The sequence below is a fragment of the Bos javanicus genome, chromosome 8 (assembly GCF_032452875.1).
Source record: "Bos javanicus breed banteng chromosome 8, ARS-OSU_banteng_1.0, whole genome shotgun sequence".
NCBI lineage: Eukaryota > Metazoa > Chordata > Mammalia > Artiodactyla > Bovidae > Bos > Bos javanicus.
This window is the reverse complement of record NC_083875.1, coordinates 52882470-52901162: the sequence shown is the minus strand read 5'-3', so window position 1 is coordinate 52901162 and position 18693 is coordinate 52882470. Positions and strand designations below refer to the sequence as shown.

Below are 18693 nucleotides of genomic sequence, written 5' to 3'. Positions count from 1 at the left end.
TTTAGTTGATTCAATGAATTTCTTCCACAAAAAGGCATTTATGCCATTTAAAATAGTTTATAAAATGTTTATACCACAAATGTAGGCTTCCCTGGTGGCTCAAATGGTAAAGAATTTGCCTGCAATGCAGGAGACTCAGGTTTGATCCTTGGGTCAGGAAGATCCCCTGGAGAAAAGAATGGCAACCCACTCTGTTATTCTTGCCTGGAGAATTCTATCAATGGAGGAACTTGGTGGGCTACAATTCATGGAGTCTCAAAGTCAGGTACTTCTGAGTAACTAACACTATACCACAAATAATACCACAGTGAATAACATTGCGAATATGCTGTTTTGAGTTTGTGGATGCATATCCTCAGGACAGATTCCTAGAAGCAGTGTCGTGGGGTCAAGGGATAAATTCATATGTGATTGTGTTATGTACTTCCAGCTGTTCTTCAACAGTAGTTGTACCATCAGTCACAAGTAAGACTGCTTTCTTATAGCCTTGCATGTACAGTGTTATAAGCCTTTGAAATCTTGCCAATCTGATAGGGGAGAAATAGTATGTTACAGTAGTTTTAATTTGCATTTCCCACATAATGACCGAAGCATCTTTTCTTATGCTTAAGGGCCATTTGTTTCATGTGATTTTTAAAACCTGTCTCTCTCTTCATAATTTTCTGGTTCCTGTTACTTCGTACCCAGAATTCTGAAATAGTCATCTAGCTGGTTTCTCGGCCTACAGCCTCACTCCCTGTCAGCTACCCTGAACATATTAATAATTATCGTAGTTACAAAATTAATCTTCTTAAAACACCTCTTTAAAAAGCATTTTTTCCCCTGTAAGAACCTTCAAGTATTCCCTTTTAGCCACAGAATACTTTTAAACTTATGAGTCCAGAATTCAAGTTATGGTTTTCATCCACTTCTCTAAACTTCTCTTTGCTTATTCCCTTGTATTTATAGTCTTACGTTCCTTCTGCAAAATTAGTACACTCAGTGTCTAATCCATGGCAGAAATTCTTCCCTCCAAACCTTTTTTCTTGCAGTTGTCTAGTTCTAAAGCCCCTCCATGGTGCAACCCTGTTCTTTTATCTGTCTTAATTCCATGGAAACTCTTAAGACTTATGTCAAGTCCCATTTTCTTGGAAGCCTTCCTTAATCACTTGGGTGCCTGGGGGTTTCCTGCTTTGCTAAATTCACTTGGTACATATATTTATCCCCTTAATTGGTACTTAGTTTAAATAGTCTTTTTTTTTTTCTTTTTGCAGTTACTTAAAAATTTTCAAATTCATGTATATTTCCCCCCAAGAGTATGAACTACCACTATTTTAGTAAGCAGATATTAATCAGTTTTCATCATCCATTTCTGAGCCAAGATAAAGGCACATTAACCTCTATTTTACTGATAAGATAAGGAAGTAAAGAGATCTTATACAATTTGACTAAAATCAATAATTAAGTCAATGGTAATGTGAGTTTGGGCCCCAAATCTTAGGTTATAGTTAAGTGTCAAGTGTAAAAATGATTCTATTTGCTCATCCTCTCAATTAATGAAGAGATATAATGTAGGACACTTATGTAGATTTATCTTATTTAAAATTTTCATTTAAGGTATTGGTTAGAAAAACAAAGAATTTGGCATTAAATCCTCTTAGAATAAAATGGTATTATGTAAAATACTGTTTTCAGCCTGAAGAAAGGCCCACGAACACAATTTGACTAGAGAAAATATATCTAAATCCCTTTGTGTTCTGAGCCATGCATCTCTGTTTTGAATTTGGGAAACTCTCAAGGGTTTGCACATTTATTGTGCTTTTATTATACCTTAGACAAGCTGCTGGTTCTAGTGGGAGCAGAGTATATAAGTCACAGAGTTTGTTTGCAAGTATTGATAGTTTACTCTCTGAGCAGAAAGATATGTACACACCAGATATTACACAAATCATCAGTAAAAGGTATGATCATTGGCCTGCAAACAAGGAAAGATGAGAAAAAAGAATTCAATTGGAAAGATTAATGAAAGCTTCAGAAATAAGATGATTGATTTCAGCTCAGGCAGTCCAAAAATAAACAAGGTCCAACATTTAGAGATTTTATAAATTAAGAGAAATTTTCAAATTAGAAATTAGCAGATTGTTCTGCGTCACTCTATGCCTCCCTGTCCTGTAGTCCTACTGCACTGTGTAGCTCTCTCTACTCTGGCAGGTTGACTTGGAAAAGACATGGTTCCAGGTGCGCCACTTACAGCAGCCAGAGGGGTCCTTACAGCAGAATCTCAGTCATGCTGCCTTTGAATTCCCTCTGCCATGGCCAACACTCTGCACACAGTAGACAATTAAAGTTTCTTAAAGGGGTGAATGTAGTCTTTTAACAGCACTTTGTAAAGTGAATCAAACTATCTAAGGTACCTCTTTTTTTTTTTTTTCCAGATTGATTCTTTTGGATTTTGAGTCTCTAGATGGCTAGGGTCTTCTGTGGAATTTGTTTCCCAGGGAAGATGGCTCAGTTTCATCTTTAACTGAATCAACTAGGGGAGGGGTGGGTACAATGCATGGTTGTCACTGTTCCCACCCCCATGCCAAGATTCTCATTGATCCTAAATAAGTCCACACACATTCATCCATCCCTTTAAACATTAAGAGTCAAAAATCATAGGTTTGAGGTTTTACACACACGCACATGCATGTACACACACACACAAACATACTCACACACAGGCACACACCCCTCTGCCCATGATGCATAAAGATGTCAGCATGGACACACAACACATGATAGCAAAGGTGTAGAAAGAGACCACAAAATTTAGCTGGGAAAATGAGCAAATGAGCTGGGAATGGGCAAATATGGTCTGAAATGGGCAAAAAAGTGAAATCAAGACTGTCAAAACATTTATCCTTGCTCCCTGCAAGAAAGACCACCTCTTGTCTCTTCATAAGAAACACTGGGAATTGCTCATCTTTTAGATTTTAATACTTTCATTACTTAGTTTAGATCTGTTTTTGCTTTCTAAAAAATTATTATTTTGTCTTTAAATCTCTTGACTCTAAATGCTACTTCCTTCTTGTGTGATTGTCCTTTCCTAAAGTTGAGTTTCATGAAGACAAGGGACCTATCCATTGCCTCAAAAGGGAGTATCTCTCCCGGTAACCACGTTTGTGTCAGAGTTAACCTACATAATGGATATTGATGATGACAACAATGACAAGAGTCCCTGTTGAAGGGGTGACAGGAGAGGATGTGTGAAGGACACAGTTGTTTCAACTCTAAGCAAAAGAGAAGATGACATACCTAGGCTGCATCCCAGACACCCTTCTTCACAAGACACACATTCTTCATAGTCTGGGTCTTGGATTTCACCTACACAGTATAAAGAGAAATAAAAAAGCACAATTTCACTTCACTTTCACTGAGTGGAAACACAAATAATTGCTATAAAAATATGTTGGTGTGTAGCTTATTTTCAAGCAAATTGTAGAGCAGTTAGGAAACCCCAAACCATGCTTTGGAGATAAGTATGTCACCCACATTTTTTATCTCCTTCTATTAATTTAATATTTAGTAGATTGCATTAGCTTGATCGAGTATAAATAGAATAGAGTTAGACTGTATGCCATGCAACTAATTTTGAAGTCAAGTTGGTGTGCTGTATCTATTAAAGAAGTAAGTTCTGTTTTGAAAATGTGGTTGGGTATATAAAATGATGAAGCTCTGTCTCCTTATGTCTGTTGTCGTAAATACTTTTTAAAAAGTTTTAAATTCTATACTACCTTAGTAGGACTTCCCAGATGACACTAGTGGTAAAGAACCCGCCTTGCAATGCAGTAGACTTAAAAGACGCAGGTTTGATCCCTGGGTTGGGAAGATCCTCTGGAGGAGAGCATGGCAGCCCACTCCAGTATTCTTGCTTGGAAAATCCCATGAACAGAGGAGCCTAGTGGGGTACAGTCCATAGGGTTGCAAAGAGTTGGACATGACTGAAGTGACTTAGCACACACACACAACCTTAGTAAGCATTAAGAAGGAAAAAGAGAGAGGTCTTCATTATTCTAGAAATGTGCTAAAGCTCCTTCAGCACCAGACCAGGCATAATTCTTATACAGCAGAGAAAGTCTTCAGCATTTTACATGAACAAGAGCAAAAAATGTACTGTTTTTTAATTCCCTTCTTGCAGTGTAAATAGGAATTGAACAATAACAGTAACACATATATTCCCAGATCATTTTTATATTTCCAGGTCATTTTAAGTAGGCTGACTCTCACTGGCTCCTGCCAGCAAGCAGCACAGAGCATGCTATGCTCTCCCTCTTACAAATGAAGAAACCAAGGCATGGAGAAATTAGATTGATTTTGCCCAGGGTCTCATAACTAGTGATTGGGAAGGAGAAAATTGTTGGCGGGCATTTGAATTCTAATCTGATTTTCTCTCCATTATACCTTTCCCATATACCCTCCACTGGAGTTCACCTTCTATGTATGTGATTAGCTGCATTCCTTAGTCCTTGGATTGTGTCTAAGCAAACGCTTGGGGAAAGAGAGCAGGGTAGGTATCACTGTCCCCACTTGGGGTGTAGAGTCGTGAGAAATCATCCAGGTGCGACCATTGCACCAGGTAGATATTCAAGTCTCTGGGGCATCCAGGGTACAGCCCCTTTTGCCTGCATTGGCTCCAAGGCAGCTTTACCTTGTCCACATTCTAACTTCTGGCAGGTGTGATTGGAGGGCACCATGAAGTAGCCGCGCACACATCGTGTGCAGACGTGTGTGCTGTGACAGAGCTCACAGTTGTCTGGGCAGGGCTGGCAGGTGTGGCCCTCCTCAGGGTAGTAGCCTGGGGGGCAGCTCTCTCGACACTCCCCCCAGTACAGGAACCGCTCTTGGCCATGCTTATCTAAAGAGAAAGGAGCAAAATGAAAAGAGGGAAAATGTACAAAATTAGCTATGAAGATAACAATAGCTGAAGACATTTTGTTTAAATGATGTGACCAAGTGCTTTTACTCCCAGCAGATCAAGGAGATAAGAATGGATTGAATGAAAAATGCAGTATCTTTGAACTTTTAGTTGAAAAGATTTCCTTGAACTCCTTTTGGTATCAGTGGAAGCTCTCAGAGTTGGTGACTATAAAGATCCCATGAGAATAAACAAGTGCTTGATGCATTTCTATGATAGTGCAATCTTTTAGAATGATTTTGAATTCTGTTATCAAAATCACATGCTTGTCTTAATTGTCTAAGGACTGAATTTTTGCACAACTACCAACTCCTGTATTGACAGCCTATTGAAGCTCTCAAACAAACACCCCTCTTTGACTCCTTTGCACGAATTTCTGGAAGTCCTGTCAACATTGGACTCTACAAGGAAAGAATCAACAGTACCCCCAGTATGAGACTGGGAATTTTCTCCTGTGGAGAATCCAATGTTCAGTTCAGTTCAGTTCAGTCGCTCAGTCGTGTCCAACTCTTTGTGACCCCATTAATTGCAGCACGCCAGGCCTCCCTGTCCATCACCAACTCCTGGAGTTCACTCAAACTCATGCCCATTGAGTTGGTGATGCCATCCAGCCATCTCATCCTCTGTCGTCCCCTTCTCCTCCTGCCCCCAATCCCTCCCAGCATCAGGGGCTTTTCCAGTGAGTCAACTCTTTGCATGAGGTGGCCAAAGTACTGGAGTTTCAGCTTTAGCACCATTCCTTCCAAAGAACACCTAGGGCTGATCTCCTTTAGAATGGACTGGTTGGATCTCCTTGCAGTCCAAGGGACTCTCAAGAGTCTTCTCCAACACCACAGTTCAAAAGCATCAATTCTTCTGTGCTCAGCTTTCTTCATAGTTCCACTCTCACGTCCATCCATGACTACTGGAAAAACCATAGCCTTGACTAGATGGACCTTTGTTGGCAAAGTAATGTCTCTGCTTTTGAATATGCTGTCTAGATTGGTCATAACTTTCCTTCCAAGGAGTAAGCGTCTTTTAATTTAATGGCTGCAGTCACCATCTGCAGTGATTTTGGAGCCCAGAAAAATAAAGTCTGACACTGTTTCCACTGTTTCCCCATCTATTTCCCATGAAGTGGTGGGACTGGATGCCATGATCTTCATTTTCTGAATGTTGAGCTTTAAGCCAGCTTTTTCACTCTTTCACTTTCATCAAGAGGCTTTTTAGTTCCTCTTCATTTTCTGGCATAAGGGTGGTGTCATCTGCATATCTGAGGTTATTGATATTTCTCCCGGCAATCTTGATTCCAGCTTGTGCTTCTTCCAGCCCAAAGTTTCTCATGATGTACTCTGCATAGAAGTTAAATAAACAGGGTGACAATATACAGCCTTGACATACTCCTTTCCCTATTTGGAACCAGTCTGTTGTCCCATGTCCAGTTCTAACTGTTGCTTCCTGACCTATAGACAGGTTTCTCAAGAGGCAGGTCAGGTGGTCTGGTATTCCCATCTCTTTCAGAATTTTCCACAGTTGATTGTGATCCACACAGTCAAAGGCTTTGGCATAGTCATTAAAGCAGAAATAGATGTTTTTCTGGAACTCTCTTGCTTTTTGATGATCCAGCGGATGTTGGCAATTTGATCTCTTGTTGCTCTGCCTTTTCTAAAACCAGCTAGAACATCTGGAAGTTCACAGTTCACGTATTGCTGAAGCCTGGCTTGGAGAATTTTGAGCATTACTTTACTAGCGTGTGAGATGAGTGCAATTGTGCGGTAGTTTGAACATTCTTTGGCATTGCCTTTCTTTGGGATTGGAATGAAAACTGACCTTTTCCAGTCCTGTGGCCACTGCTGAGTTTTCCAAATTTGCTGGCATATGGAGTGCAGCACTTTCACAGCATCATCTTTCAGGAGTTGAAATAGCTCAACTGGAGTTCAATCACCTCCACTAGCTTTGATCATAGTGATGCTTTCTAAGGCCCACTTGACTTCACATTCCAGGATGTCTGGCTCTAGGTGAGTGATCACACCATCATGATTATCTGGGTTGTGAAGCTCTTTTTTGTACAGTTCTTCGGTGTATTCTTGCCACCTCTTCCTAATATCTTCTGCTTCTGTTAGGTCCATACCATTTCTGTCCTTTATCGAGCCCATCTTTGCATGGAATGTTCCCTTGGTATCTCTAATTTTCTTGAAGAGATCTCTAGTCTTTCCCATTCTATTGTTTTCCTCTATTTCTTTGCATTGATAGCTGAGGAAGGCTTTCTTATCTCTTCCTGCTATTCTTTGGAACTCTGCATTCAGATGCTTATATCTTTCCTTTTCTCCTTTGCTTTTCATTTCTCTTTTTTTCACAGCTATTTGTAAGGCCTCCTCAGACAGCCATTTTGCTTTTTTGCATTTCTTTTTCTTGGGGATGGTCTTCATACTTGTCACCTGTACAGTGTCACAAACCTCAGTCCATAGTTCATCAGGTACTCTATCTATCAGATCTAGTCCCTTAAATCTATTTCTCACTTCCACTGTATGATCATAAGGGATTTGATTTAGGTCATACCTGAATGGTCTAGTGGTTTTCTCTACTTTCTTCAATTTCAGTCTGAATTTGGCAATAAGGAGTTCATGATCTGAGCCACAGTCAGCTCCTGGTCTTGTTTTTGTTGAATGTATGGAGCTTCTCCATCTTTGGCTGCAAAGAATATAATCAATCTGATTTCGTTGTTGACCATCTGATGATGTCCATGTGTAAAGTCTTCTCTTGTGTTGTTGGAAAAGGGTGTTTGCTATGACCAATGTGTTCTCTTGGCGAAACTCTATTAGCCTTTGCCCTGCTTCATTCTGTATTCCAAGGCCAAATTTGCCTGTTACTCCAGGTGTTTCTTGACTTCCTACTTTTACATTCCAGTCCCCTATAATGAAAAGGACATCTTTTTTGGGTGTTAGTTCTAAAAGATCTTGTAGGTCTTCATAGAACCTTTCAACTTCAGCTTCTTCAGCATTACTGGTTGGGGCATAGACTTGGATTACTGTGATATTGAATGGTTTGCCTTGGAAACAAACAGAGATCATTCTGTCGTTTTTGAGATTGCATCCAAGTACTGCATTTCAGACTCTTTTGTTGACCATGATGGCTACTCCATTTCTTCTAAGGGATTCCTGCCTGCAGTAGTAGATATAATGGTCATCTGAGTTAAAATCACCCATTCCAGTCCATTTTAGTTTGCTGATTCCTAGAATGTCAACGTTCACTCTTGCCATCTCCTGTTTGATCACTTCCAATTTGCCTTGATTCATGGACCTGACGTTCCAGGTTCCTATGCAATATTGCTCTTTACAGCATCGGACCTTGCTTCTATCACCAGTCACATCCACAACTGGGAATTGTTTTTGCTTTGGCTCCATCCCTTCATTCTTTCTGGAGTTATTTCTCCACTGATCTCCAGTAGCATATTAGGCACCTACTGGCCTGGGGAGTTCCTCTTTCAGTATCATATCATTTTGCCTTTTCATACTGTTGCCAATCTAATGTTGCCACTGGAGAAATGGATGCAAACTATCATGATCAATGCAAAAGGATTCTAATCAGTTCTAATCACACACTTAAATGCACACGATTAATGTAGATGCACCTGAAATCCTCTGCCTCCCACCCCCGGCCTCCTGGAGTTTTCACTTGTGCTGCATGTGCCCAGGGCATCTGTCTTCCGTGAATCAGGTCTCCCATGTGCTTCTAGTTTTGAAATACCTGTGTTCCCTAAAACAACTGGGTCTAGAGCTTGCTCATCATGTGATCTACCACATGAAGATCCTGAACCATTGACCTTCGAGAAGCAAGGCTGCCAGATTTCTAAAGATAGTGCTGACCTCATGTTACAAGTGCAAAATCCAAAAGTCAGAATAATATTAAATTGAACCGCATAAATTTGCCAACAATCAGGTGTTTCTTTAACCTGTAAGCTAGACACTTTAAAAAGATTTAACATAATTTTCTTATTTAATTAAAGTCCTATTTGAAATACAATTTAAAAACCACACCGTTGAATTATGAACTCTGAAGCGCCCTTTTTATCTGATGGTATTTTCATGCCAGAAGTCTGCTGGTCCTTATAGGTCAAGGAATATAAAGAGAGCCTCCAAAGAGGTAGTTAAAAAAGAAAAGTGTTTGCAGTTTCCAAGTTAGACCTGGAAGAACATTATCCTCTAAAGGAAGGGAGTGTTTGGGAGGATGCAGCGTGCCTTTGGTGATTCTGCAGCTACAGATCAAGGTTTGGAGCACAGAATCCTAATCTGGTGGGACCTGGAATCTCAAGAGACCACACAAAGGTCAACTTTCCAAGCTGTGTTCTTTTCAGTCCACCATGACTCATTGAGAAAAGATCCTGCTTTACAGAGTGCCAGCCTTCCCACACATAGGTAGTAAGATGTGAAGGCTAGCAGTGGCAAGCCCACCCTATCCTCCACCCTCCTGTCCACCCCCTACACCTTTCCTTGATGTCAACTCAGGATCCGGAGGCTTGGGAACAGCTTGGCATATGGTTATGGGTTTTAAATATATATTTATTGAATGATTGAATGAATGAGTGAGTGAATTCATATTTATCAACATTCCTGTTTTTCAAACATATCCAACTGGATCAAAAATCTTAAAAATGAATGATGATGATTTCAGATATTAGAAGAAATGTTATTCAATTCCATTTTGGTTGTTCAGATATGGCTTTGTTATTTGAACCCCTTTGGGTATTATACTTTGGGCTTAAAGGACAGATATTTAAAGGGTCTTGTTTAAAATACATGGACTGTGCAAAAGGAAGTCACTTAGGCACCTTAAAAATGGCAGGCTTTCCCCACCTGCTTGGGTCAGGATTATGCCAAGATTTGATCATATTTCTAATAGCTTGACAGCATGGCAGCTCACTTAGCCTTGGGTGATAATTTGGATACCTCAGTGATTTGCATATCATACATAAAATTTTGGCTACTTGCCCAGAATCTCAGAATTTAAGTTCCTGTAATGATATGTAGGAGAAGTTGGTTCTGATAGTAGAAGGGCTGATATTTTTGTTAGGTGCCAAATCCTTTCATGTGGCAATGTGAGACAAAAGTTAAAAAGCAAAGAACTCCCAGAGAGGTTCAGGTTGGCTTTCATTTATACTGAAGAGTAATTAATTGTTTTCAGAGTATTTCTTGGCAGCTGATTCTGTTAGAAGGGAGGGTGGACCAATGTGAAGTCATTGGATGTTTGCCAGAGGTAAAGAAGGTTGAAGGTTGCAGGCAGGATGGGAACAGGATTGCTGGGAAGGAAGAAGGAAAGGCTGAGGACTCTGAAAATAAACTTTATAAAGTTTACTTCAACATTTTGCTTACTGCAGCTACTGTATAATTGGTAGAATTTAGCTTAGGGTTCAGTTTAGTAGAGGATAAACTGGGGTGAGAGTCTAGAGTGAATTTTCACCAATAGAGCTAGCCTTCTGCCTTTCCAAAAGGATTCAGACCTAACTTTAACAAAGTTACAATTCAGCAAGAGGTGAAGTTTCTGCAAAGAGTTGGGAGAGGCTTATGTGTGTGGATGGGGCTCCCTAGACAGAGGAATTTCAGCCTTTGAATAAAGCCTCTTGATACAGAACTGCATCCATTCCATCATCTATCTTCTGTAGCACTGCATCATGGATTAGCTGCCCTAATACATGGACTTGGGATATAGCACTCTTAATAGGCAGAAAACCCTGCTAATCAGAATCTGCCCAACCATCCCCTCTTCAGGAAGCCTCTTTTGCTCACTACAGCTGAAATTAGTGACATGTGGTAGGGTTACTGCCATTCATTCAGTCTTTATCTAATATCTTCTCATTTTATAATACACGAGGACAAACCTGTTTGTTAGATTGTTAACTTGAATGTGAGTATCATGCTATCATTTACTGTATCTTCCGAGGCACCTATGTAGAGTAACTTATACACAGGAGTGGCACAATACATTTAAAATTTTTTATTGAAGTCTAGTTGATTTAAATGTTGGGTTTATTGTATGCACTTTTGAGCCTGACACTTCTTCAGTCCTCAAAAACTTTTCTGATGAGATCAGTGGTGATATTAACAAATGTTAAAAAAAAAAAAAAAGTTGTGTTTAATTTCTGCTGTACAGAAACCTAACTCAGCTAGAGACTGAAATACCCATAGAAGTAAGTGGGTACAAACAATAACAGTAGTAGTAATAATAATCATTATTAATATTTTTTGTGTGCTTCCTGTGCAGTTCACCTTGTTCTAAGTGCTTTATTATTTTATCTCATTTCATTTTCATAATAATCCTAAAGGAGGCAGCCATGATCACCATCTTATAGGTGAGGAAGGAAACAGAATAAGCAGGGTAGAGGTAAAATTGAACAGATATACTTTGTTTACAAACACAAATCATTTTAATTTACACAAAGATATGTGTTTTCCCTCATTTTTCTGCAAATGCATGATACTATTGATTTATTCTTCATTTTTCTTTGTTTTATGACAAGCAAGAATAAAGCTAAATAATTCTTTCCCACCAGTAAAACCATGTAAATGTCGTGATGATGGTAACTGACAGCCTCAGGATCAGTGAGACAGCTGGGAGGGGTGGGGACTATGGCAAATGGAGAGCAGCCTGGAGGTCTCTAGTCAATCATTTGAGCACCAGAAGACACAGTGTTGCCAAATCTTCCAGGTTTTCAAGAGAAAAAATTTTTTTAATTTCCCAATTTCATTCAAATTTTTAAAGTGTAGGGCAAATAAAATATAAATCAGTCCCTGAACCTATTTGAAGGACAGCGGTGGAGACTCAGACATAGAGAACAGACTTATGGATATGGGGAGTGGGAGGAAGGAGAAAGTGGAATGAATGGAGAGAGTAACATGGAAACATATTCATTAACATATGTAAAATAGGTAGCCAGTGGGAATTTGTTGTATGACTCGGGGAACTCGAACCAGAGCTCTGTAACAACCTAGAGTGGGGAAGAAGTTGGGAGGGAGGTTCAAGGAGGGAGGGGACATAGATATACCTATGGCTGATTTATACTGATGTTTGGCAGAAACCAACACAGTATTGTAAAGCAATTATCCTTCAATTAAAGATAAGTAAATTTAATTATATAAAATAGAAATCAGCCCCTCATGAAGTCAAATTTGGGGACAGAGTATGTAGGGAGGCTAGAGAGCAGTCAAGGGTCAAACTGCAGAGGACCAGAGTGATCATAGAATATAATTTATTGACAGCAGAAACTTTAGAATTGTGAAGGTCTGGGACAGTAAAGGTCATATTTGTGTTTGGAAAAGATTACCCTGCCATCCCACAGGGCTCTGATAGCTTCTAAATGGCGTCACTCAGGGCTGCAGGGACCCTGACACAACCTCTCTTAGGCTGTTTCTCCTGAAGACTGAATGTGTCTGTCTTAATTTCCTAGCTTTTCACTTTCACTTCAGTGAAGCTTAGCTTTGCTGTCTAGCTCGTGCCTGTCATCATGTTTGCATGCCCTTACTTTCTCCTTCTCTGGAAAAACATCTCTTAGCTTCCCTCTCACCTCCTCAGGGGAAGCAGGTCTGTGTCTCTAGCATTGTGAACTTATGTTCTGACAATATGCAGACACTTCAAGGTTGTACATATTCTTTAATGAACAGCTGTCTAATCTCACCTGCCTCTTCCCCAGAGATGAGGCTTCTGAGTCAAACAAAGTAATGTCCAGTGGGAGAGCAAGTTGAAGAAAGGGGAAGAAATGAGCAACCAGACCCCCTTACCTACTCCACAGGAGGTACAGTTGGAAGGCTCATCTCCTTGGCATTCTTGGCAGGTGAAGTGACATGGATGACATTGGTTCCTGAATTCAAATTTGCCCAAGGAGCAGTTCAAAACACAGCGGCCATCATCCAAAACCCTAGAGGCAAGCAGACGTTTAGTTTGTAAGGGTGGCTTTGTGGGATGGCATTAAGTATTAGAACATGTGGTGTTTGTGTTTTTCTGCACAGACTTGGTTTCATTGTTCCAGAAACAAGGGTGATGCCTGGGACTGATCATCTTAGAACATGGGGAGCATTAGTCACGTACCCATCCTTGGCCAAAGATTTGGACCCAACAGCAGGCATGCCAGGAACCGGCTGTGGATGTAATCTTGATTCTGGTTTCAAATAAATTAACCAGTGCCCTGGGGATTAAACCTGCATGGTAGGCTCTAGCCAAACCCAGTCAACACTGAGATGGGGGTCTTTGAACTTTCAAGGCACTTTAGTGGTCTTTGAATCCAGAGGCTTTGGAGAAAGTATCTTTCTTTAGTTATCAGTGTGCCCACACTTTGCAAGGAAACGTCAAGTCCAAGGGCTCTTGAAGAAGCACCATCCTGTAGTTTAGGTGCTACTTATAAACTTGACGTACACATATGGCGAGTAATCAATGAACTCTGATTTGGGGTGTCATTTTTGCAAGTGTTTCCTGGTGTATAGGGTACCACAGTCTCTATTTTCTGACCATGTTTGCCATCACCTACAAGGGCACCACAGATAAGTTAGTATGTGGGCTTCTAAAACCTTTGGTTTTATACAATGCAGTATATATATATATCATAATGTCATGGTTAATATTTTCAAAGTTTTCTTTCTTCTTTCCCTTGCAAAGTAATCCCATGTGATGAAGTAAATTGTATCCAAGAATTTTGCTCAGAAAAAAAAAAAATACACAGTGTCTAAGATTTTGCTCAGAAAAAAATACACAATGTCTAAGTGCAAGTCGGATGAATAATGTAAATGGATGAAGTGAGCTGGGGAGCTCCAACCCCAGAGTTTCAGATTCAGTCGTGCCTTGGGGGAGAGAGCCAAGAATCTGCATTTTTGACAAGTTCTTGGATTGTACTCATGGTGCTGGTCTAGGGAATTTACTTTGAAAACTTCTCAAAAAACTGGTGGTCTAGGTTACTGTGGAACTTGCTAAATGACTCCTACCTAAGTCATACAGGTGGTGCAAACCAGTGTCTCAGAGATCTTCCTTAGAGCAGTGGTTACTGTGTCAGTCCTGAGGGTGACCGAGTAGTAGCACACACGTGCTCCCCGGGGGGCGTGATGCTGGTATCCATGTCTGGGAGAGCTGAAGGCCTGCAAACACTGCTAGGGGTTCTTCCTCTCTCCACCCAGAACGATGTCACAGCTCATTCCTGGGGTGGCATTGGTTTGTCAGACTTCTTCTGTTTCCATAGCTGGAATCAGCCCTACATGGAGGACTGGCATTTCAATCCTGGGTTTGGTGGAAACTGGGGTGGGGACAAGGCATCCTGAGTATGTGTTGCTTGCAATCTTCCACCTCATCCCTGAAAGTCTGTGTCATTTGCATCTGCTTGGAAACAGAATGGAATTCAGGCCAACCACACAAGAAGGTCGCCTTGTTCTTGGATCCTCAGCCCCTCAGGTTCTGGTCACCCTACCCAGCACAATGGCGTGAATAATACTTTTGGCCACTGCAGTGTGTGGAGTCCCAGCCCTAAAAAAGACACGCACACACATCTGGCTGTCCACGTCAGAATAGATCTCCCGCACCACAACCTGGAATGGGAAGCCTGTGCTCTTATGCCAGACGTTCAGCTGATGGCACTAATGCTAGCTGGGAAATCCTGACCCCACCCTGGCTGTGGTCTCTGAGCTAGAGGATTTGTCAAGGAATAATTTGGATGTGGCTAGTTAAAAAAAAAAGAAACATGAGAAAAACCTCCCTTTATGAAAAAACTATATAAGAGCTTTCTGAGGTTTTTAAACAAGTGAACTACTCTGTTCTTCACTAAGAAGGAGAATGGGGCATGTTTATTTGTGAAGGTTCATTTTCTTGCTAAATTAAGAAAAAGATGGAAAGCACATCATCGTTTTATTTGTTGTGGGAAGAGATGACAGATTGGTTTTGGGGGCAATTATTTCTCTTGAGAGAGTGATCTAATACTGTCAATGGTTGGAACCTTTTAAAACCGTTCAGAAACTTGAGTGGGTGTGGCAGTGAAGCAAAGTGTGTAGTGCTGCCATGTTGATGTAGGGGAAGGGCTGTCTGCATTTACTTGAGAGCCTGAGTTTAAGACAGCCCTAAGCAAATAATTGTGCTTTAAGCCACCTCCCTCTATCCCTACCTTGAAGAAAGCACACGTGACATATGCAGTTTTTGTAAGAACATAATTCTTTATAAAGATTGAATGATAAGGAAACTAGTTGTGTTTGAGTGAAGGACGGAATTACATCATCTCCTGCAAACTCCCCCACCCCAACTTCCTTAAGAAAAATTGTTAAGGAACTTGAAGAAAAGTCCCATCTCAAGTGACACAGATTCCCACAGATACCAACAGATCTCCCCTAGTGGAGGAAAAGAGATTATCTTAGTCTGGGCTTCATGGGGCTGATGAAAATTTTCTTTAAAGCCAACTCCAGCCATCTCTGGGACACCAGTCATCCAGTTTGTGGATTTCTGAGATACCCAAGCAAGCTTATTTGTACTTGGGGAAGCCCTACTGTCCCCAGGTCACATATGCTCTTGGCCCTTTCATTAGCAGTGAACCATTCTGAGTCCCACAGGCCTCATGGAAAGGAAGAAGGTGTAAAACCAAATGCTGGAAGAGCTGCTGGAGGTGAAGTTCTCAACATTGGCACTAAATTTTCCAGAGACCCCAGTGTGTGTGTGTGTAGAGAGAGAGAGAGAGAGAGAGAAGTGAACTGAAACAGAAAAGATGCAAGTTAGGGTTAGCTGGACCTCCCTGTTGACTGTTGGTTTGCCTAACTAAAACCGTCACAAGAGTATTTACTGTAATTTCTTGGTAATGTTGTAACAGAATTAAATCTGACAAAAGGGTTTTTTCCCCCTGAGTTCTCGAAACAGATCAAATAAAACATTTGAGGGTGGGTCAGAAAACTTTTACGTGTTTTTAATTAGTTCATGGGCTCTGCAATTCCTCAGGACTGGGTTGGGAAATTATCTTGGGCAGTGAGGACCATGACATTATAGAGCGATTGAACTGGGCAGAAAGTTCATTCGGATTTTTCCGTACGATATTATGGAAAAACCCAAACAAACATTTTGGCCAACCTGATACATGTTATATAGCCATGACAAAGACTGTACCCCAAGTTTTAAATCATCTCGAAGGAGCAAAATAAACCCAAAGGTTTGTAGAAAATGTAATGGCAACCCAGTCCAGTATTCTTGCCTGGGAAATCCCATGGACAGAGGATCCTGGTGGGCTGTGTATGGTCCCTGGGGTCACAAAAGTCAGACTCAACAAGTGACTAAACCGCCACCACCACCAAAGGGAAAACTAGAAGATAAAGAAAGGGCTTTTCAATTTCCTGTAAAACAACTTCAGAGTTAAATGATTTAAAAAATTTTTATTATGGAAAAACTTAAACATGTAAAATAAACAATACATAACAGAAACCACCACCCCCACCACCACTCAGGTACTCATCTTTCAGCTTCACCAATTATCAGCACATGCACAATCTTATTTCACCTACATTCCCACTGATTTTCTTCTCTCTCATATTAGGAAAACCTCTAAGTTAACATTTCTTTCCCAGATAAAAACTCCTTTAGGGATGACCTTTATTCTGTCAGTACTAGAGATCCTCCCAAAGCGTAAGATTAGAAAGAAACCCAGAGGGCCCTTTAGTCCTGTTTGTCCCGTTTGCCCCACCTTACTGCTACCCCATGTCCATTTTCTGCCAGTCTCTGGCCTGCTGTGCCTACTAGTGCCCACTAGAGACTGCATTCCTAAGCTCACTTTCCTCACTTGTAGGTGGTGTTTTCCTTTGGGATTCAGATGTTTCAGACAAAGAAAGGAAACACCAGCAGGAGATCTGAGGATGGGAGGAGAGAGGTTATGGTAATTATTCCTTCTGGAGCCACAGCTTAGGTTCCTCCTTGCATGTTTCTGGAGTGGTTATGTCCCCTCCAGCTCCAGTTTCTATCAAGCCTCTTTTCTTCTAAGGCTACAGGTTTTGCTTCAGGCCTAGGGTGTAAAAGCTGTCCCAGTGTTCTGGTCCCTGAGTGCATCAGCCCTTGACTTTGACCCACCACCCCCAAGTCACCTATTAAAAAAAAAATGGAGTTTGCACCTAACTCAAAACTGGACATAAAGCAGGTGCTGAAGATTGCCTTGAATAGACCTGATTCCAGTCAAGGAAATACTTTGGAGAACACCTAAAGAAAATACCTTGCTGCCCTTTTGAGAACAAACAAGTCAATGACTATATTTTTCAAAATAGTTTCTGAGATCTACACACTTGCTTTTCTGTCTTCAAAAGCTAAACCATGGGCTGCTGAAGCCAGACTATCCACATGGCCCAGGAGACCTCTGATCTTGTACCAATGAGCTTAGATTTTTAAAAATGGCCATTGATGGTAGTTGAACTTTTTTTCACTCCTGGTGAGCCTGGGACAGTCATGACTTCTGCAGTGTACACTGGATGATGGTAGCTGCCTTATTAAACAAATACTAACAAGTTCCCTTAGTTCAAAGATGTTCAAACATGGTGTAGGGTTTGATTGTTGATATGGTGAGGACTTAAAGGAGAAACAGGAGAAACAGGATGTATTTTCAAAATGGTGTCTGTGTCTAATAATATGCCTCAAAGCTGACTTAACACAAATTCAAGAGTCATAGGTATCTTAAAGAGACATTTAGAAAATGTTATCACAGCATTAAGAATTCCTAGTAAGACACTTCTTTTGTTTCCTTCTTTACCTCCTTCCCTCCTTTCTTTCTTTCTTTCTCCCCCTTTTCTTTCTTTTCCTCCCTCCCTCTCTCCTTCTTTCCCTCCCTCCCTCCCTCCCTCCCTCTTTCTTTTCTTCTTTCTGAGGGAGTTAATTGGAGAGCCAAGCTCATGATGTTAGTTATATACTTTATCAGGATTGGTAAAACATATATTTATTGATTTATTACTGTGTGCTGATCACTAGAGAATAAAGAGACAAATACACAACAGTTTATGCTCAGGGTATTAGAGTCCAGATAAAGAATTAGATGAAATAACTTTTTTTTAAATTTTAATTTTTATTTTATTTTTTAACTTTACAATATTGTATTGGTTTTGCCATATGTCAAAATGAATCCACCACAGGTATACATGTGTTCCCCATCCTGAACCCTCCTCCCTCCCCATACCATCCCTCTGAGTCATCCCAGTGCACCAGCCCTAAGCATCCAGTATCATGCATTGAACCTGGACTGGCAACTCATTTCATATATGATATTATACATGTTTCAATGCCATTCTCCCAAATCATCCCACCCTCTCCCTCTCCCACAGAGTCCAAAAGACTGTTCTATACATCAGTGTCTCTTTTGCTGTCTCGTACACAGGGTTATTGTTACCATCTTTTTAAATTCCATATATATGCATTAGTATACTGTAATGGTGTTTTTCTTTCTGGCTTACTTCACTCTGTATAATAGGCTCAAGTTTCATCCACCTCATTAGAACTGATTCAAATGTATTCTTTTTAATGGCTGAGTAATACTCCATTGTGTATATGTACCACTGCTTTCTTATCCATTCATCTGCTGATGGACATCTAGGTTGCTTCCATGTCCTGGCTATTATAAACAGTGCTGCAGTGAACATTGGGGTACACGTGTCTCTTTCCATTCTGGTTTCCTTAGTGTGTATGCCCAGCAGTGGGATTGCTGGATCATAAGGCAGTTCTATTTCCACACTGTTCTCCACAGTGGCTGTACTAGTTTGCATTCCCACCAACAGTGTAAGAGGGTTCCCTTTTCTCCACACCCT

The 18693-nt window shown here is 40.7% G+C and overlaps 1 protein-coding gene across 2 annotated transcripts in view; it reads right to left on the bottom strand.

The window, feature by feature from the left end:
- The window catches only part of PCSK5 (proprotein convertase subtilisin/kexin type 5), a 516633-nt gene that overhangs the window by 87486 nt on the left and 410454 nt on the right, over positions 1–18693 (bottom strand). For both annotated transcript variants that reach the window (XM_061425568.1, XM_061425565.1), the window contains exons 22-24: positions 12688–12824; positions 4670–4876; positions 3277–3345 (exon numbers count right to left, since the gene is read on the bottom strand). In XM_061425568.1, the coding sequence (XP_061281552.1) occupies positions 3277–3345; positions 4670–4876; positions 12688–12824 (413 nt within the window). The remainder of the gene's footprint in view (positions 1–3276; positions 3346–4669; positions 4877–12687; positions 12825–18693) is intronic.